Genomic DNA, 19,590 nt, shown 5'->3' on the forward strand with positions numbered 1-19,590 from the left:
AATTCTCATTGACCATCCTGAAAATCCTAAGGTGCTTAAGAATTATGCTAAATTTACTCTGCCTGTGCTCTATAATGAAACATACGACAGCACATCTGTTTACTGCATGGTTTACTGAAAATTTTAAGCCTGCTCTTGAGACCTACTGCTCAAAAAAAAAAGTAGCCCTTTCAAAATATTACTGCTCTTTGACAATTCACCTAGTCACCCAAGAGCTCTGATGGGGATGTACAAGGAGATTGATGTTGTTTTCATACCTGCTAAGAGAACTTTCATTCTGTAGCCCGTGAATAGGAGTAATTTTAACTTTCAATCTTATTATTTAGGAAATACATTTCAAAAGGCTATAGCTGCCATAGACAGTGATTCCTCTGATGGATCTGGGTAAAGTAAATTGAAAACCTTCTAGAGTTTTTGAGGAAATTAAGAAGAAAGGATTTACCATCCTAGATGCCATTAAGAACATTAATGATTCATGGCAGGTGGTCAAAATATCAACATTAACAGGAGTTTGGAAGAAGTTGATTCCAACCCTCAAGGATGACATGAGAGATTCAAGACTTTAGTGGAGGAAGTAACTTGACATTTGGTAGAATTACCAAGAGAGCTAGACTTAGAAGTGAAGCCTGAAGATGTGACTGGATTGCTGCAATTTCATGATGAAATATAAACAGATGCTTCTTATGGACAAGCGAAGAAAGTGGTTTCTTGAGATAGGATCTAATCTTGGTGAAGATGCTGTGAACATTGTTGAAATGACAACAAAGGATTTAGAATATTACGTAAGCTTAGTTGATAAAGCAGCAACAGTGTTTGAGAGGACTGACTCCAATTTTGAAAAATTTTGTAAGTTCTACTGTAGGTAAAATGCTATCAAACAGCATTGCATGCTATAGAGAAATTTTTTTAAAGGAAGAGTCCATTGATATGGCAAATGTCATTGTTGTCTTATTTTAAGAAATTGCCACAATCACTCCCACCTTCAGCAAACATCATTCTGATCAGTCAGTAGCTATCGACACAGAGGCAAGACCCTCCAACAGCAAAAAGATGATGACTCACTAAAGGCTTGGATGATAGGTAGCATATTTTAGCAATAAAGTATTTTAAATTAATGTATGTACATTGTTTACAATAAAATGCTATTGCACACTTAATAGACTAAAATATAGTATAGATATAACTTTAATCTGCACTGGGAAACCAAAAAAATAACATGACTCACTTTATTGCAACATTCACTTTATTATAGTGGTCAGGAACCAAACCTGCAATATCTTCAAGGTATACCTGTTTGTTTGTTTACATTTATATTTATTCTGTACACATAATTCAACGCTTCAGCAGGAAATACATGGCACACTCAAACAGAATACTTGAGGAGAGTTTAATGAAGGGACAATTCACAAAGAAGAGCGTGGGATTGAGGTGACTCAGGGATGGTGAAGCACCCAGCAGCTGGCAAATGGCAGGGAGCTGCCACCACCCCTGGGCCTGACAAGGCAAGAACAACAAGCATTTATAGAAATCCAGTAAGATCTACAGCTGAAGAAAAGGGCTGCCCAGTGACCCCTGCTGCCAACCCACAGCCCAACAAAAAGGGTGCTTGGGAAATAAATACCCTGATCAGTTCCCTCCAGCCCTCTTATCTCTTGCTGGTACCTCCCATTAGCTTAACTAAAGCAGACGTCAAAGGGCAAGGGAGCCTGGTGGGTTCAGTCCCTAGACGCCAGCATCCTGAGACCCAGAGCAAGGGAGAGAGTGAACCTGGAGGGGGAGAAGAAGAACAGACAACACTGGGAGACCTTCCCATGATCTCCTGACATCCTACATTCAAGGTGGGCTCTTTACTCTTCCTGCACACACCATCTCCCTGCTTGTCTCCATGCTGTTTTCCCTTCTTGGAGGACACTGAGTGAGGCCACCTCCTTTGCATGCCTAAATCCTACTCAACCTGAGAAGCTCTGGCTACACAGGTGATTTGCACAAGAAATCTCCCATCTCAAGTACAGCAGTTTTCTCCACTCAAATGGACAGTAAGCTCTTTAGAGGGAGAAGTCGTGATTATCTCTAACAAAAAGAAAACCATCTGTTTCTGGCAGCCTGCTCAGCAGAAACCACCAGGGCTTAGACTCTGCATCCTAACAGCTTTCCATATGACCAGGGAGAGCAGTGGCATGCCAATGAGAACACTGAGCTGTGCATTCCATTTTTATCCTGCCTGCCTGTCCTGTATATCCTGCCTGTCCTGTATACCCTGCCTCTCCTAGCTATGTGATCCTTGACCATCCATGGTACAAATCCAGCCAGCATCAGGGTTTGTAGTCTCTACACTTCATCAACATGTGTAACTATCTGTCATCATTTTAAATTCAGGAGATGCCACATAATCTGAGTGTACTGCTTATTTTTGAAAAATCTGACAACATGGGGTCTATTCTCTTGTGACAGCAACCAGCTGGAGCTGAGCAGTGGCTGCTTTCAGATTTCACTACACACCCCATGCAGATGCTTCACTCATTGACATCATCTGGCTTTTCCCTGGGACCTTCAACTTTCAGATCTCTGCTTTATAAGCATCAGTGCTACAACTATCTCTTCCAAGCTTCCTGCCTTTTGACAGTCATCTCTTGATAACCCATGTCTAATCCTTTCTGTTTAATTCTATGAAGTCCTCACTCGATTATAAATAATTCATCTCTCCTTCAGCCTGATCACACGATGTTGCTTCTACTCCTTTCTGCTGTAGGTTGAATTGTGTCCCCCAAAAAGATATTTTGACATCCTCACCCCAGTCTATTTGAATGTAACTGAATTTTGAAATAGGGCCTTTGCAGATGTAATCAAGTTGAGATGAGGTCATTCTTAACTAGGACGGCCTTAAATCCAATGGCTAGTGTCCTTTCAAGGAGAGAGAGATTTGAAGACACAGAGGGGACACAGGGAAGAGAATGGAGGCAGAGACTGGAGCAATATAGCTACAAGTCAAGGAATGCAAGGATTGCCGACATCACCAGAAGCCAGGACATGAAAAGGAAGGGTTCTTCCCTAGAGCCTTCAGAGCAAACATGGCTCTGCCAACACTTAATCTCAAACTTTCAGTTTCCAGAACTGGGAAAGAACACATTTCTCTTGTTTTAAGCCACTGAGTTTGTGGTACTTTGTTATAGCAGCCCAAAGAAACTAATACACCTTTCTGGAAGTGAAACTGGGATTTTCCCAGAGAAAATCCCAAGAGAAGGATGCTCAAGGATTAACCTTCTCATGCGGCCAGACTGCCTCTTATCCATGCAGCAGTTTGCCTCATTCAAAAGCTCTTTTTTCTTCCTTTGAGGCCTGTGGCATTCAGTGGTTCTCACCACTGCTCCATCATTACCTCCTGGCTGTCATAGAGGATTTGGGTCTCTTTTATTTTTTTCCATTCCAATTTTTGCCATTGCCTGTCTTCAACATGTGAATAATTGGGTCAGCTAACACTTGACTCCTGGGATGCTGGGTACTTCCTTCTCTTCCTGCAAGGGAGAGACACAATATTTCCTCCTCTGAGCTGCAGAGGGAAAGATGGGCACATTAATACACAAACATAAGGAGTTAGTAGTGCAGGAGACAGGGTTATTGGAGGGAAAGAGGAGTGTGGTGGTCTGGTGGGCTTTGGGAGGATGGTGAGGTTTATACACTTGCTGGGGGAGCAGCCAAAAAGAAGTGACTCAGAAGAAATGACCATACCTGGAGATGGCCCCTGTGTCTGCAAACTTTAAAGCCCCATGCCTTAATTGTAATCACCTACTTCCACCATCATCTTCTTCCAACCAAGCCTGTCCATCTTCATTGAGACCACTCAGTCAGAGAAACTGTTAACCCTGAGTTCTTGATCCCCTAGTTGGAGTTCAGCAGGTTTATGAATATCCCAAAATTATATGCAGATTTTTCCCAAGATGCAGTCCACTGCTAGATAAAAAACTACTTAATTCATGCAAATTAGAGCCACCATGACTGTGCGGGTGACCCACAGTGTCACCCAGCAGTCTTCTAATTCCTTCTGAGTGCATTCTCTTTGGCCTCTCCCCCAGCAAGTACACAAGCCTCACCACCACAGCAGAACACCACTCTCCTCTTTCTCTCCAACAACCCTGTCTCTTGCACCATTACATCTTTAAATGTGTGCATTACTATGTCCATCTTTCCCTCTTCAGTTTGTGTCTCAGAGGAAGAAATGGCATGGCTCTCTTCTGCAAGAAGAGAAGGAAGACCTCTGGTGGTAGTGGTCATCTCCTAGACAGCCTGCTCACAGGGTCAACTGTTGTGGTTGCCCCACAGAAGAAGCTTCTACCCAAAATTTGGTTTAAATATTGAGAATGAGGCTGACACGCATGCACCAAGAGTATGAAAAGATTGATTACTCACATAATGAGGCTTTCTGGGCAGAGCAGGTCCAGCTTCCAACGTCTGAAACTGGCTTGAGAGGGCAGAGAAAGGAGATAGGCTTGGCTTCTATTGTGATTAGGGGCTGAGCGTGGGGTGAGGGCTCTCCTGAACTGGCTGGGGCTTATGTGGTTTTAACTTCCCATCAGCACCAAAGAAGGCAGCACCCACACTTTCTAACCAGCTTGCCCAGATGTGGAGCAGAATGGGATGAAAGGGTGATCAGGCTTAAAAGCTGTCAGCAGGCCAGGTGCAGGGGCTCATGCCTACAATCCCAGCATTTTGGGAGGCCAAGGCAGGAGGATCACTTGAGCCCAGGAGTTCGAGATCAGCCTAGGAAACATGGCAAGACCTTGTCTCTACAATTTTTTTTTTTTAATTAACCAGGTGTGGTGGCACATACCTATAGTCCCAGCTACTCAGGGGACTGAAGTAGGAGAATCACTTGAGCTTGAGGAGTCAAGGCTGCAGTGAGCCGTGATTGTGCCACTGTACTCCAGGCTGGGCGACACAGTGTGGCCCTGTCCAAAAAAAAAAAAAAAACTATCAACAATCACAAATGGAGTTAGACTCCTTATTATACTCTCCAAGAAGAGCTGGATCAGAATTTTGGAAATACAGGTCTGTTACTTACTCACTGAGTGATCCTAAGAAGACATTTAACCATTCTGAGCCTAATTTCCACACCAATTACATGAGGCTAATAGCACCTTACCACCGTATATTTATTCATAAGAATTAAATTAAAAAATGTATCCTCAGTGCCTGGCACATGGCAGATACTCAGTAATGTTGGAGCTTTCTCCCTTCTGCTCTCCAAGGCTAGCCCTGTACCATGTGCCCTGGATCCCCTTCCTTCGTGCCTCCTCTAACACCTCACTTATCATCTCTTCCTCTCTTGTATCTTCCATTTCTTCCACTTCACTGCCTTCTTCTCTAACTATGGGACACATGTAGAGTGCTCCTATGTCCAGCAGGCACCTTCAACAACACATTTCAAACACAGGCCACAAGCTGCCCTTCATGTTCCCATACTGCCAACTACAAATCTTGTTGGTGCTCCAGAAATATTACGGTTATCCTGAATAACTCCCTTCCATACTCTGAACATCTCATTGGTCACCTAATTTTATTAATTGCAGCTCAGAAATTTCTTCCAACACTTTTATCGCTAACTCTATTACCATTTCCTTGCCATTATCTCTGAGACTTTTCACTAGTCATTGTCACAAGTTTCTCAAGACCCCAGTTTAGCTCAAACTACTCTGTTTAAAAAGCGTCATTGTTGGGCCAGGCTCAGTGGCTCACGCCTGTAATCTCAGCACTTTGGGAGGCCAAGGTGGGTGGATCATGAGGTCAGGAGTTCAAGACCATCTTGGCCAACATGGTGAAACCCCATCTCTACTAAAAACACAAAAATTCGCTGGGCATGGTGGTGTGCTCTTGTAGTCCCAGCTACTCGGGAGGCTGAGGCAGGAGAATCACTTGAACCTGGGAGGCATAGGTTGCAGTAAGCCGAGATTGATCTCGCACCACTGCACTCCAGCCTGGGCGACAGAGCAAGACTCTGTCTCAAAAAAATAAAAACAACAACAAAAAAAAGCCACGCTTTTTTAGTTACTTAAAAACTGCTTGCATTGTAGTACAAAGTGAAAAAGTACAAAAGCCCTATAAGCGGGGGAAAACTGAAAGAAAATAAATTAAAATGTTAATGGTGATCTTCTCCGCATGGTAAGATTATGGGTATTTTTTTTCTTTGTACTTTTGTATAGTTTTCAAACTGTCTACACTGCACATATATTGCTTTCATAAATGTTATTTTAAATAACAAACTCCACTGGCTTCCTCATGAATGCTTTTGCAAATCCAAACTCCTGAGCCTTACACACAGGGCACTTCACAATATGCTCCTGTGGTAGCAGGTTTCCACAATGACCCCCAAATGATTCTTGCCTCCTGGTATTCCTATATTGTAGGGCTGACCTGTATAACCAATAGGATAGTGTAGACATGAAAGTGTGTGGCTTCCAAAGCCAAGTCATAAAAGACAAGACTTCTGCCTTACATGCCATAGGATCACTCACTTTGGAGGAAGCCAGCTGCCCTGTTATGAGGACTCCTGAGCAGCCTTCTGGAATGATCCATGAGATGAGTAGCTGAGGTCTTCTGCCAACAAAACAGCAATAAACTTGCCAGGCATGTGAGTGAGCCACCTTTGAAGCAGATCCTCCAGCCCCATTGACACCTTAAGGTGACTGCAGCCCCAGCTAGTATCTTAACTGCAACCTCATGAGAGACTCCAAACCAAAATTCCTCTGCTAAGCTGCTCCCAAATTCCTGACCCACCAAAACTGTGAAATAATTCATTGTTCTTAAGCCACTAGGTTTTGAGGTAATTTGTTACACAGCAATATTTAACTAATACGGTCCTCAAAATACCTTTCTAACTTCATCTCCCAAAACTCCTCTTTGTACACTCTACTCCTACCATACTGAAGTTATAACCAATTTCTAGATAATTTAAGAAATTCATTTTTTTGCATTTGTTAGTTCCACTGTTCAACCCTCCTTCTTTATCATCCTTCAAAATATAGCTCAAAACTCACCTCCCCAGTGAAGCAGAATTAATTCCTCCCTCCTCTGCACAGCACTGACCCTTTCTTCTCATCTCTGCAATAGCGTTTATCCTGGTCTGCTGTAATAAATCTAGGAGCATGTTTACATCTCCCTCTAGACTGAAAGGTATTCTAGGCCAAGGCTTTGTGTCTCCAGCACCTAACAGTGCCTGATACACAGCAGACAAAAATAAATGCCTGATGAATGAACAGACGTCTGAATGACTGACTGAATGAATAATTATAGTACCAAGACTATCTTAGCCAAAATAGGCAACTCTTTGCATGTTAGCTCTTACAAGACATTAAAAAATATCTGTCAGAGCAATGACCCATAAACAAAGTTACCAATCCACAACCACTAATTAATTAATCAGGTCAGAATTAATCAGCTGTGAAGTCGGATAGTAAGGAAATGCCACAAAATGAAATACTAATTAGGCAAGATCTAAATTCGGAAGAAAACACAGTAGAATCCTGCTATAACAGGGCTCATTAAAATGTAGACTTATATATAAGTTAGACTGAATTGTGTCTCTTGAAGCACTGTAACTACCAAGGAAGGGGGCTAATATGACACAATTAGGCCACATGACTGATTCTGGTAATTTCTATGCAGTTTGTAAATATTTTGCTCTGAAACCAGTGGTATGAATTGATTAGTGAAGTTGGTTAACAAAGGACACATTTATCTGGAACACTTGCTCTTTTCAAACCAAAAACAATAAAAGAAAAAAGAAATGTTCCTCTGAAGTAGCCAGTACTTATTTTTACCAACTAAAACTGTGGCTCAACTACTTGTTTATGAAAATGTTTAAGAAGTCAAAAATTCCGTTACATATCTCTAAGACCCCACAATATTATTTTTGAAGGGTTGAGAACTTAATTAAGTAGGCCATGTCTAAGTTCACGCAGCAACGGCTCAATCTTATCCACAAAGCAAGGTAATTTCCAACTTGGACAATCAGCATCACAGAAAAAATGTGTATAACAATAGTATTCTATGTTCTGTGTTTGCTAGCAGTCACCTGTAAAATCCCCTGAGTCTGGTGGGTTGTCTTAGTCCATTTAGGCTGCTGTAACAAAATGGCTTAAACTGTGTAATTAATAAACAACAGAAATTGGTTTCTGATCGTTCTAGAGGTTGGAAGGTCCAAGATCAAGGCACTGGCAGGTTCAGTGTGAGGGCTCACTCTCTGCTTCAAAGATGATGTATCTTCACATGGAGGAAGGGTTGGAGAGGCAAATAGGCTCCCTCAATGACTTTTATAAGGGCACTAATCCCATTCATGAGAGTGGAGCCTTCATGACCTAATCACCTCCAAAGGCCCCACCTCTTAACAACATCACCTTTGAAATTAGGTTTCAACATAAGAATTTTGGAGGGATACAAAAATTCAGACTACATCATAAGCTTCTTGTTTGTGTTTATTTGTCTGGAGGAGCTGATATTAAATTCTTACCTCCTGATTCAATTTTTTTAGGTTTTTTTGGTGGTGTTTGTTTTTGTTTTTTTGTTTTTTTTTTTGTTTTTTGTTTTTTGTTTTTTGCTTTTTGTTTGAGACAGAGCCTCGCTCTGTTGCCCAGGCTGGAGTGCAGTGGCGCGATCTCAGCTCACTGCAAACTCTGTCTCCTGGGTTCAAATGATTCTCTTGCCTCAGCCTCCCAAGTAGCTGGGATTACAGGCACATGCCACCCTACCAGTTAATTTTTCTATTTTTAGTAGAGACAAGGTTTCGCCATGTTGGCCAGGTTGGCCTCGAATTCCTGACCTCAAGTGTTCCTCCCACCTCAGCCTCCCACAGTGCTGGGATTACAGACATGAGCCACTGTGACCAGCCTCAATTTTTCTGGTAGTTTTAGATCTATTCAGATTTTCTGTTTCTTCCTAAGTCCGTTTTTTAAATTTTATTTTTCTAGATAATAGTCTATTTCATATTTTAAACTTGTTGTCACAAAGTTGTTCATGGATGTTCTTTTTGAAAATACCCACTGCATCTATAGCTTTGTTCCCTTTTTATTCCTATTATTATTTGCTCTGTCTTTGCCATCAGAATAAACCTTGCCAGAATTTTATCTAGTTTATTAGAGTTTTTAGAGAACAACTTCAATTTTATTGAGCTATATACTTAAGATTTGTGCACTTTCGTGTACATTTCTTATAACTCAATAAACTTTTCCTAGAGAAAAAGAAAGCAAGGGAATGCTGAACACAGGATTCAGAATGTTAACTGCTTTCAGTTGCGGGAGCCAGAGGATGACTTAGACTTAGACACCTTTAGACTTAGAGTGCTACCAGGGTCCTAGCTTTCGCTTAAAGTCGTGGTTTCATGATTCCTAGTACATCATTAAAAATAAATACACAACTAGTCCATGCACAGACTAATGATGTCTCTGTCACGGGCCAAAGATTGTAAGTCACCCAGTTCTGTGAACCTAGGGTCCAAAGGTTTGGTAAGGAGGCCTACTTGACTGGCGCAACGGTGATACGGCATCGGTGCCTTCCAGCTGTGGCAGATGGTGGAATGTGCCTTTTCTTTCTCTCCTGAAATGCCCTCTGGGTTTCTCAGAGTTTCCACTTCTGACAACTTACATCTGTATTTTGCTGCTCTGAGCAACCCTTCTCTAGGGGCCACTCGAGAGAACCACAGACCCTTGGTGTCTGGATTCTATATTCAAAATTTTCCTGCTGGAATGACTCCATTCTTCGAGGCAAAACCCTTTCTCAGATTCTCCCCACCCCATGATCAACACCTGGCCCACAAGAACATTCACCTTTACCCCCATTCTGTGTAAATGTAGCTTCTCCCATTGTAACTACTATTTTCCCTCTGCCTCAGAGCATCTGACCAGCCTCTTGACATTCTATGTTTCCAAGCATAAATCAGATACCAGGCATAAATTAGGACATTCCTATATCTCCCAAATTACAGATGATATGAGAAAATGCTCCGAGTGGTTACATATTTCAACCCTATCCCCAGCCCCATTTGGTTGACTGAAGGGGAGGAAACACTTAGCTCATCTACAACTCTGTCACTCTAGAATTCCTACTTATCAACATCGAAGCCTCCCTTTGCATACTCGGAGGGCACTTCAAACCTCAGCTTTACAAGTTTCACCTGTTCTTCATAGGCGCTATAACACAGGATGTTCTCAGCCTTGGGGGACCTGTCAAAATTCTAAGACAAAAGAAATTGTGAATTTGACATGCTTTTACCTATATTTGGATTGTGAGTTCATCTTCAGTATGGTCTTATTTATGAGAATTCGGTGCAAACTACTTTAAGCACTTGCCCCTCCATGGTACCCTCCCGTTGCCATGGTATTACTGGCTCAGGACAAATTTTTATGTTAATTTCTTAGCTGATGGCACAAATTCAAACCCCAAGTCAACAGGAAGCACAGGCTTGTCATTAAAAATTCTCAGGAAATTTTTCCACTCATGACAGGCAGTCTAGTCTCTCTTGTTGCCTCTCTGTACCTATGGACTATTTTCCTAATTCGTCCTTTTACTGACAGTATGGCCCTTCAAAGGTCTTGCTTTTATTCAGGTGTCTCAGGTCTAACTAATCCTCCCTCCTCATTTAGGCCAAACACTCATTGTCTAACCCCATATGAATACTAAAACACAAATCCCTAGATTACAAAAACTGACAACCACCAGCTCCTCAACCCTAGCCCTAAGACAAGGAATATGCTTCTTGATCTGGGTTTTTTTTCCTCTTCATTTTTGGAATGAATTTCCCTTACCTTCTTCTAATCATGGCTCTACCTGTAAAACAATGCCTGTCATCATTTCTTAAGAGCTGACAGGAAGCTAACTCACTCCAACCAATGATTTCCATGCCCCATAACCAGCCAGTCTGTTAGTGCTCAGTGTCTCCTCTCCATAAGACATCTTTCCTCTCACCCGATCCTCTGCTGCAGAAAACCCAGAGCTCCCCAGTTCTGCTTACTTGCCAGGGGAAGTAAACACCAGTCTTCCCACACCCAAACCAGGCCTGAAGGTCCTTGTTAGAAATTAAAATGCAAAAGAATCCCTCTCTCTCTCACCAAAATGGAGCAAGGCAGAACAAACCAGGTCATCAGTGTACACTTTCAGCTTCAATACAGTCCTGCCACTCTCTTTCCTACACTCCAAATCTTACCCCTCACTCAAGGCCAAACTTAGGTCTCAAAACATCTGTGGAGTCTTTCCCCAATACTGGAGCCCACACAAATGTCACCTTTACCATAACCCTATGGTATTCTTTATGCTACCTGATTATGTCCTGCCTCATACCATCCACTGTTTTGTATGTTAAACATATAGAAATTTAGTAATTTGCTTAGGTTTTATAATACATTGTATTCCTAGTCACAATATTGTTATGAATTGAATGTTTGTTCCTCCTTCCCAAAATTCATACATTGAGATCCTAATTCCTAATGTGATGGTATTAGTAGGTGGGGACTTTGGGAGGTGATTAGATCATGAGGTTGGATCCCTCATGCATGAAATTAGTGGCCTTATAAGGAAATATACCAAAGCTTTCTCTCTCTGCTCTTCTTTCTGCCCATGTGAGGACACAAACAGAAGATGGTCATCTGTAAACCAGGAATCAGGCTCTCACCAAAACCCAATCATGCTGACACCTTGATCTTAGGTTTCCCAGGCTCCAGAACTGTGAAAACATAACTGTTTAAACCACTCGGTCTATGGTAATTTGTTACAGCAGCCCAAACTGACTAAGAAAAACACAACTGATTTTTAAAGCATTATTTAGAGCTTATGGATCTAACCAAATATAGTCACTTGGAAGAAAAAATATGTATATATTTATATATGTATTATGTTCATATATATGTATTTTAATAATGTTATCATTGCTGACATTTTTCTAAATCAGACACATTTCTTCATAATAAAATCTCAAACACCTTAAATCTTCAGCAAAACTCTAAGGTCTTAGAGGGCAGGAACTGGGTTGGGTACTCCTTTATTAAAGTTCCACACTCCTTCGAGGCACATGTTGAAGTAGAGATTAGGAGTGACATGCCTGGATGACGCATGATGAAGGGACTGGGAAACTGAGGTGGGCCATTGAGGGACATGGATCTGGCAGAGAGAAATGGCAGCAGGCAAGTTCTCATAAGGTGAGGCAGGTCTTGAGGAGGCAGAGATTGTTGCTAATGATTAAGCCTGTCTGTCTTCTGTATCAGGCATATTCACCACAACATTGGAAACTGTCAACTAGGCTTTGCTTAGCTCATTAGGGATCTCTTTTTTTATTTTGAGACAGAGTCTGGCTCTGTTGCCCAGGCTGGAGTGCAGTGGCGCGATCTCAGCTCACTGCAAACTCCACCTCCTGGATTCAAGTGATTCTCCTGCCTCAGCCTCCCAAGTAGCTGGGATTACAGGCGCATGCCACCACATCAGTTAATTTTTCTATTTTTAGTAGAGACAGGTTTTGCCGTGTTGGCCAGGCTGGCCTCGAATTCCTGACCTCAAGTGATCCTCCAGCCTCAGCCTCCCAAAGTGCTGGGATTACAGGCGTGAGCCACCGTGTCTGGCCCTCTTTACGGATCTCTTAAAAGACAAAAGCTCTCTGGGAAAATAAAGGGAAGGTATGTCTCGTTACTTGGTCTTAGGCTTGTCACTAATGAAGACAACTGGAAGCACTCTGACACTACGAGAAGACCAGGGAGCAGGTCCTCTGCTCAGACATATCAGTGCAGAACACAAACTTGAAGCCAGGCATTCGTGAGAGTTTTGTTTCCTGCATCCCCAGCATTTCTACAGTGCTGGTACACAGTAGGCATTCACTGAGTGTTTGCTGAATGAACCAATGTTAGCAAGTTGGTGTCTTTTGGAAACATGCTACCTTGTCTCTGGTTAACTCACCAGGGCTTGAATACTAACTGACTTGACTTGAAGGTGATGTGAACTGTGTACATGCTGACTTCAGTGGAAAATTTCATTTCTTGGAAATGCTATGAACTGAAAAACCAGCTGCATGGTGAAAATACAGGAAAATGAATAGGCAGAATTGAATATAAACCAGAGTAAGACCTGTACTTGAATGGACGGTGCTCTAATTTCTACTTAAAATAGTTTCTTGTTAAACCAAATTTTTGAATATTCAAATAAATACTTAAATACACCTTTAAGTATTTAAATAGACGTAGTTACCAGAAATGTCTTATCTTCACCAAAGACTCAATGAAGACACAAAGCCACATGGCAATAGGCAAAAGCCAGGAGCAGGATGTGCCTTTATGTCATCTGATAAGACTTGGGGCACTGAATCAAATAAGTTCCAGCCTTAATTCCTTTGTCTTAGCTCATCACCAACTCTTTGGTAAATTTGAGAAGTCATCAATAATTTCCAAAAGAATTATGAAACTCTATTAATTTAGATAACTTATTATTTCAGTATTTTTTGAAGCCACCACCTTTGTTGTTATATATTTCATGCTGCACAACAGAACAAAACTTGTTCTTTCATGAACACCAAATTTTAGTAAAAGGCATAAAATGTGGTGGTTTATATAAGCATCAAGAGTACTTTCTGTAACAAATATTCCAAAAAATATCAGTTTAATTTTAGATACATGTGCATAAAGTAAGGAAACACACTTTTAGCAGTACATGAAGGTAAACACCCTCAGAACTTATATTTGCATAGAATATAATCCCAATGGAATGCCATGTTTAAATAATAAAAATATTTCCTTATGAAGTATTTGATAATGCCTAAGCCAAAGAGAACATGACTCAGCGTGATGCAGCCAAAACAGAGACATTTTTAAAATACTTTTTAGAGGAGTTCCTTAGTGAATTTTAGTCCTAAATTCTGAATGTTTTGTGTGTACCCTACTCTGACAACAGGGGTTATCAAGTGCTCCTGGTTCTAGGCTCTGCTGTTGCAGACAGCCAGGCCTCCTAGAGGACTGGAACATAGAAAACTATTGGCTCAGATGAAGATACCACATTAGATTTTTGAGGACCCGAAAATGAGTAAGAGCAATAAGCCTAATCCCTCTCCCTGGGAGCTGTCATACTTCAAGGGAGGATCATCCCCCTACAACGGCATCATCAGAGAGGTGTCAGGACCAATCCCATCAGCCTCACACTACACCTTCTCTGTACTACTCCCTATATACCTAATTCTGATCTATTCCCTTCCCTCACAAATCCTTCAAATGGGCCCTTGGACTTCCCAATCTGCAACTTACAAACTGTTCTGTGTAATCTACTTGTTCTTGTGCCTTAAGTTAAAACCTGGCTCTCTCTTGTAGACACACTCTGATCCTCTTCCCTCTCAGCCCCCTGGAAGCAGCCCCACATACTTTAGTAGGGGTCTTCTGGGTCTCCCATGACACTCCCATGCCACAAACAGCCTTCACATGTTCTTGATCTTGAGAGGTGCTTGCCACCTTCTCTCTCTACTCACTGCTGACAGCTAATCAACCTGTAATCACTTCCCTCATTTTTTTGAACAATTTGACCCTAGCCACAGAAACTTTCAGTGTTCCAACTCATTATCATTCTCTGTGACTTCAACAACCACATGAGAGAAGCAAAAATATATGGCAAAAAGCTCAATGTGACTAGTAATCAAGCAAATGCAAATTAAAACAAAACCTCATCAGCTCCAATGCTGATCAGATTTGCAAACTTGTTAAAATTATAAGCCTGACAATGTCAAGTTTATTGAAGATGTGGATGCACAACAATTCTCACACACTGATGGAACTGTACCTTGGTACAGCCACAGTAGAGAGCAATTTTGCAGTAAAAGCCAGGTTAAAGATAAACATAGCCAGAAATGTCGCTTCTAGATACCTGACCACATGTACAAAGAAACCAACATTGCAAAGGTGATTTCAGAATTGTATATTCATGCAAAGCAACCCAAATGTCCATCAACAGGTGAATGGAGAATTAATTGTGACTTATTCATACACTAAAATAGTAGATACAATTTAAATACAATTAAAAACAATAAAAACATGAAGTTGGATAACGGTTATCTCTGGAGTAAATAAGGGAGTAGTGGGGCTTGGAACAGGTACAAATGGGGCTTCCTCTGTATCTATTTAATATTACATCTTATTTACTACATTAAAAAAGAGAGAAAGAAACAGGAAACAAAGAAGGCAAAAGAACTGAACCTGAGTAACAGGTAAATGTTTTTTTAAAAAGAAAAAAATGTTCAGCCAATTCTCCTTGGTAACAAGGTTGGAAACCTTGGATAATGTAAGAATTTCAAATATGTCCTAGAAGTAAAAATGTCATATACATAGGAAAAAGAAATTTGGCAGTTATTCAATTAATTTTATTGGTATTAAACATCTAAAATTAAAATCTGCATTAAAATCATTCATGTGAAGAATAAATTATTCTTAAATCTTTAATATTGATCACAATTACCAAATAATAGTCAAATATCCACTACAATTACACTTTGTACTATAGGGAAATAATCTTATGCAAGTAAAAATTCCTAAAATGTTCAGCAAAAAAAGTAATTTGTTTCTACACCTGGCCTTACTTAAGGAGAGTAATGCTTTATTTATTCAATGTCATTGTGAAATGATGTGTTACAAATAATTTTACACCTTTAAGTGCCAAAACATCTTTTTTTAAAATAATTATAGCCACTTGGATTGGAATCATCTTTGGAAAGCTATTACACACTTGGATATTTTTCTATCTTTTTTAAGCAATAGATAGAATATGATTAAAGTTTTTGTGTTGACCTTAGGTCAAGATCAATTAGGCTGCTAATGTCATTTGTATCATCATTCCAAAGAACCCTTACCTTTGTCTCCAGGAAATATATGTAGTAGTAGTTCCCTTCATACTCTCGGCTGCTAAACAATAGATGTTTCTTGGGAAAATTGCACTCTTTCATATCCAAGCTATTACTTCAGTCAATTTCACTGAGCTTAAGTAACATCTATTCACAAATACATATTTGCCAATATCCCTTTATTTCCATGATGTTTCAGATTGATCTAGCCCATACTTCATAATTACCTTCACCAAAATCAATAGCTATAATCTGTACATAAGGACTGTTTGTCCCAGCAGTAAATGACTTTAGAGTTGCAGGTGTTTAATTGTTGTGTCTTTTTAAGTCCATGTCCTTCTTTAGTCTCATGCTGTCAGTTTGCAGCAACAGCTTTTCTATTTCTCCTGTCTAGTTTGCTGTTTCCAATCCATCCTGGACTAGGAAATCTATTTTAAAGTAATAATACATACACTGTGACTGACAGGCCCAAGTCTTTCCTATGAGAGAAGTGTGTAAACTTGGGTACAATAACCATTTCCTAAGCTCTGCATGTATGTCTATTTCTTGCTCCTCTGAAATGTCACAGAGTAATCCAATTGCTAGAGGCTCCAAGTAAGCCATTGCTGAGATTGGCACCACTGTCTGCAACTCAGAGGTGAATCAATTCTAGTGGCTCATCTGTACCATTATAGAATTTGCCCTTCTTTTGATTCCTCTTCTAGATGGATAAGATGGCATTAGACACCACTGCTTTTTTATTCTTGAAAATTTTTAGATCAAATTCTAGTACTTGGGAAATTTTATTAAAAGACTCCTGACAGACTGATAGCAAAAGCACTCATTGCAATTACCACTCCATGCTGGATTTTATGAGTGGCCTACCAGCATTTATTTAATACCACTTATTTCCAAACCAGCAAAAAGTTTAAAAAAGATTGTTATGCTCTGTAAGCCAGTTGTCAGCAAAGAACAGCCTGCAGGCCAAATGCTGGCAGTTTGTGCAAATACAAGTTTTTTTCAAAGCTCATTTCAATCGTTTACATATTATCTAACATTGCTTTTATCCTACAATATTAGGGTTGAGTGGTTGAGACAAAGATTGTATGGCTCATGAAGACTAAAATACTTATAGAAAAAGTTAGCTGCCCCGATCTAGGTTAACTAGTCACTTCACCTAAACAGGTTTACCTCCACAACTAGGCAAATTCCAACAATATCTTTCTTTTTCTAAATGGAAAAGATATGAAATAATCAACAGTCTACCAGGCGAATGCTTATTAATGAGCCACTTCAATGTTGTTGGTAAATTCTTAATGTCTGACATTTTTCCCACAGGACAAAACAAGCTATAGGCAACAGTGGAGTTTACACAAGTACCTCACAAGAATTCCAATGATGACATCCTCTAACTGCAACAAAAGTGCATTGGAGGATGCACATCATAATTTTATCTGAGACATAAAATTAGATAAGAGATAGAAAACTCCTTAAGTAATAATTGTTATACAACACAAAGCATAACTGATGTAGTGTTAGACACACAGTCTGTAGGAAATTCTACAAACACTGAGAAATGGCTGGTAATTAACAGACTGTAACATCATTAAGGCAACCTACAGTTTATAATATTTTTAAAATAAGACATAAACAATATTTGGAACTACTTACATTTTATCTGGGTTATATCACTACAATACTAAGAAGAGGAAATATAATTCCTTTCTAAATTTGCTACAAGAAAATAGAACTAACCCCTATGATTTAACTGTTATGTTTTATGATGCATATCAAGGGCTTGCTTGAAAGATGTAATTATAATGTTTGAAGGAACATGATTTGACTCATGTTAACCCAAATCCATGAAATAACTGTTTAAATGTTATATGAGTTCCAACATATTTATATATGTAGCACATATGTTTAACAAGCCCATTGGGTGGGATTTCATTAAAATTCAACTTTATTTTTGTCTCCCAATGCCCTTTAAAACTATTCAATGAATTAAGTTTTGCCCCTGCACCAGATGAAAACTTAGCAGGTCTCATAAGTTTTGTATTCACTTTAAGGTAATAGAATTGCCACGGTCACTTAAGAACAAAATTCAGTCTCATTTCAAAAACAGGCCAAAATATTAATCAACATTTCAATCTTCACTCCACTAATAATTCCTTACACTCATGTGGTCCTTACTAAGGGAAGGTACTATATTGGGTATCTAACCTTAAAAACAACCTTAAAAGCTACAATAATCAAGACAGCATGCTATCGGTGAAAGAATAGAAACATGGATCGCAGCAGATTATATCAGAATAGAGGACCCCAAAATAGACTTACACAAACACAGACAACTGATCTTTGAAATAGAAATAAAGGCTATTCAATGAAAAAAGGATAGTCTTTTCAACAAATGGTGCTGGAACAATTAGATGCCCATATCCAAAAAAGTCAACCTAGGCTCAGACCTTATACCTTTTACAAAAATTAACTCAAAAGGGATCGCAAACATAAATGTAAAATATAAAACTATTGAACTTTTAGAAGAAAGCATAGGAGAAAATTTAGGTGACCTTGGGTTTGGCAATGAGTTTTTAGATTCATCAAAAGCAAAATCCATGAAAGAAAAAAATAGATCATAAGTTGTACTTTCTTAAGATTCATAATTTCTACTTTGCAAAAGACACTGTTAGAGAATGAAAAGACAGCCAAAGACTAGACAAATCTTTGCAAAATACATCCTAATAAAGAACTTACACACAAAGAGCTCTTAAAATTCATCAATAAGAAAACAACCTACTTAAATAATGGGCCAAAGATCTAAACATATAACTCACTGAAGAAGATACACAAACAGCAAATAGAACACAAAAAGATGCTCAACATCATTTGTCATTAGAGAATTTCAAATATCACTACATACCTATCAGAATGGCTAAATTTTTTTTAAAAATCACAATACCAGTTGTTAGTGAGAAGGGGGAACAGTGAGAACTCTCATTCATTGTTGTTGGGAATGCAAAATGGTACAGCCACAATAAAAGAGAATTTGACAGTTTTTTACAAGCCAAATATAGTTTTATGCACTCCTAAGTATTTACCCAATTGAGTTGAAACTATGTCCACACAAAAACCTAAACACAAATGTTTATAGCAGCTTTATTTATAATTGCCAAAAATTGGAAGCAATCAAGATCTCCTTCAATAGGTGAATGAAAAAACAACCATGAAGCATTCATACAATGGAATAGTATTCAGTGACAACAAGAACTGAGCTATCAGAATCTCGACTTGTGGAGGTGGAGCAAGATGGCGGCAGAGAAAGCTCCACAGATCACCAGCCCCCACCCCTAGGAAACCAAATTATCAACTATCCGCACAGAAGAAAACACCTTCATAAGAACCGAAAAGCAGGGAGCACTCATAGTACCTGGTTTTAACTTCATAGCACTGAAAGAGGGACTGTAGAGACAGAAAAAACAACACTGAGCCTGGCGCGGTGGCTCACACCTGTAATCACAGCACTATGGGAGGCCAAGGTGGGCGGATCATTTAAGCTCAGGAGTTCAACATCCTGGGCAACATGGCAAAATCCCCATCTCTACTAAAAATAAAAGTTAAAAAATAGCCCCAGGTGGTAATGTGTGCCTGTGGTCCCAGCTACTCAGGAGGCTGAGGAGGGAGGATCACTTGAGTCTAGGGGGCGGAGGTTATAGTGAGCCAGGACTGCACCACTGCACTCCAGCCTGGGTGTCAGAGTAAGAACCTGTCTCAAA

General features: G+C 39.9%; 1 protein-coding gene across 1 annotated transcript in view; it reads right to left on the minus strand.

Moving 5' to 3' along the window:
* Positions 1-1,231: 1,231 nt before the first annotated feature.
* Positions 1,232-19,590, minus strand: part of LOC134756508 (uncharacterized) — a 33,579-nt gene continuing 15,220 nt past the window's right edge. Inside the window, exons 3-5 of the mRNA XM_063693711.1 lie at positions 4,826-4,943; positions 4,405-4,456; positions 1,232-3,512 (exon numbers count right to left, since the gene is read on the minus strand). Coding sequence (XP_063549781.1) covers positions 4,842-4,943 — 102 coding nt within the window. The 3' untranslated portion in view covers positions 1,232-3,512; positions 4,405-4,456; positions 4,826-4,841. The remainder of the gene's footprint in view (positions 3,513-4,404; positions 4,457-4,825; positions 4,944-19,590) is intronic.

This window comes from Gorilla gorilla, chromosome 9 (assembly GCF_029281585.2).
Source record: "Gorilla gorilla gorilla isolate KB3781 chromosome 9, NHGRI_mGorGor1-v2.1_pri, whole genome shotgun sequence".
NCBI lineage: Eukaryota > Metazoa > Chordata > Mammalia > Primates > Hominidae > Gorilla > Gorilla gorilla.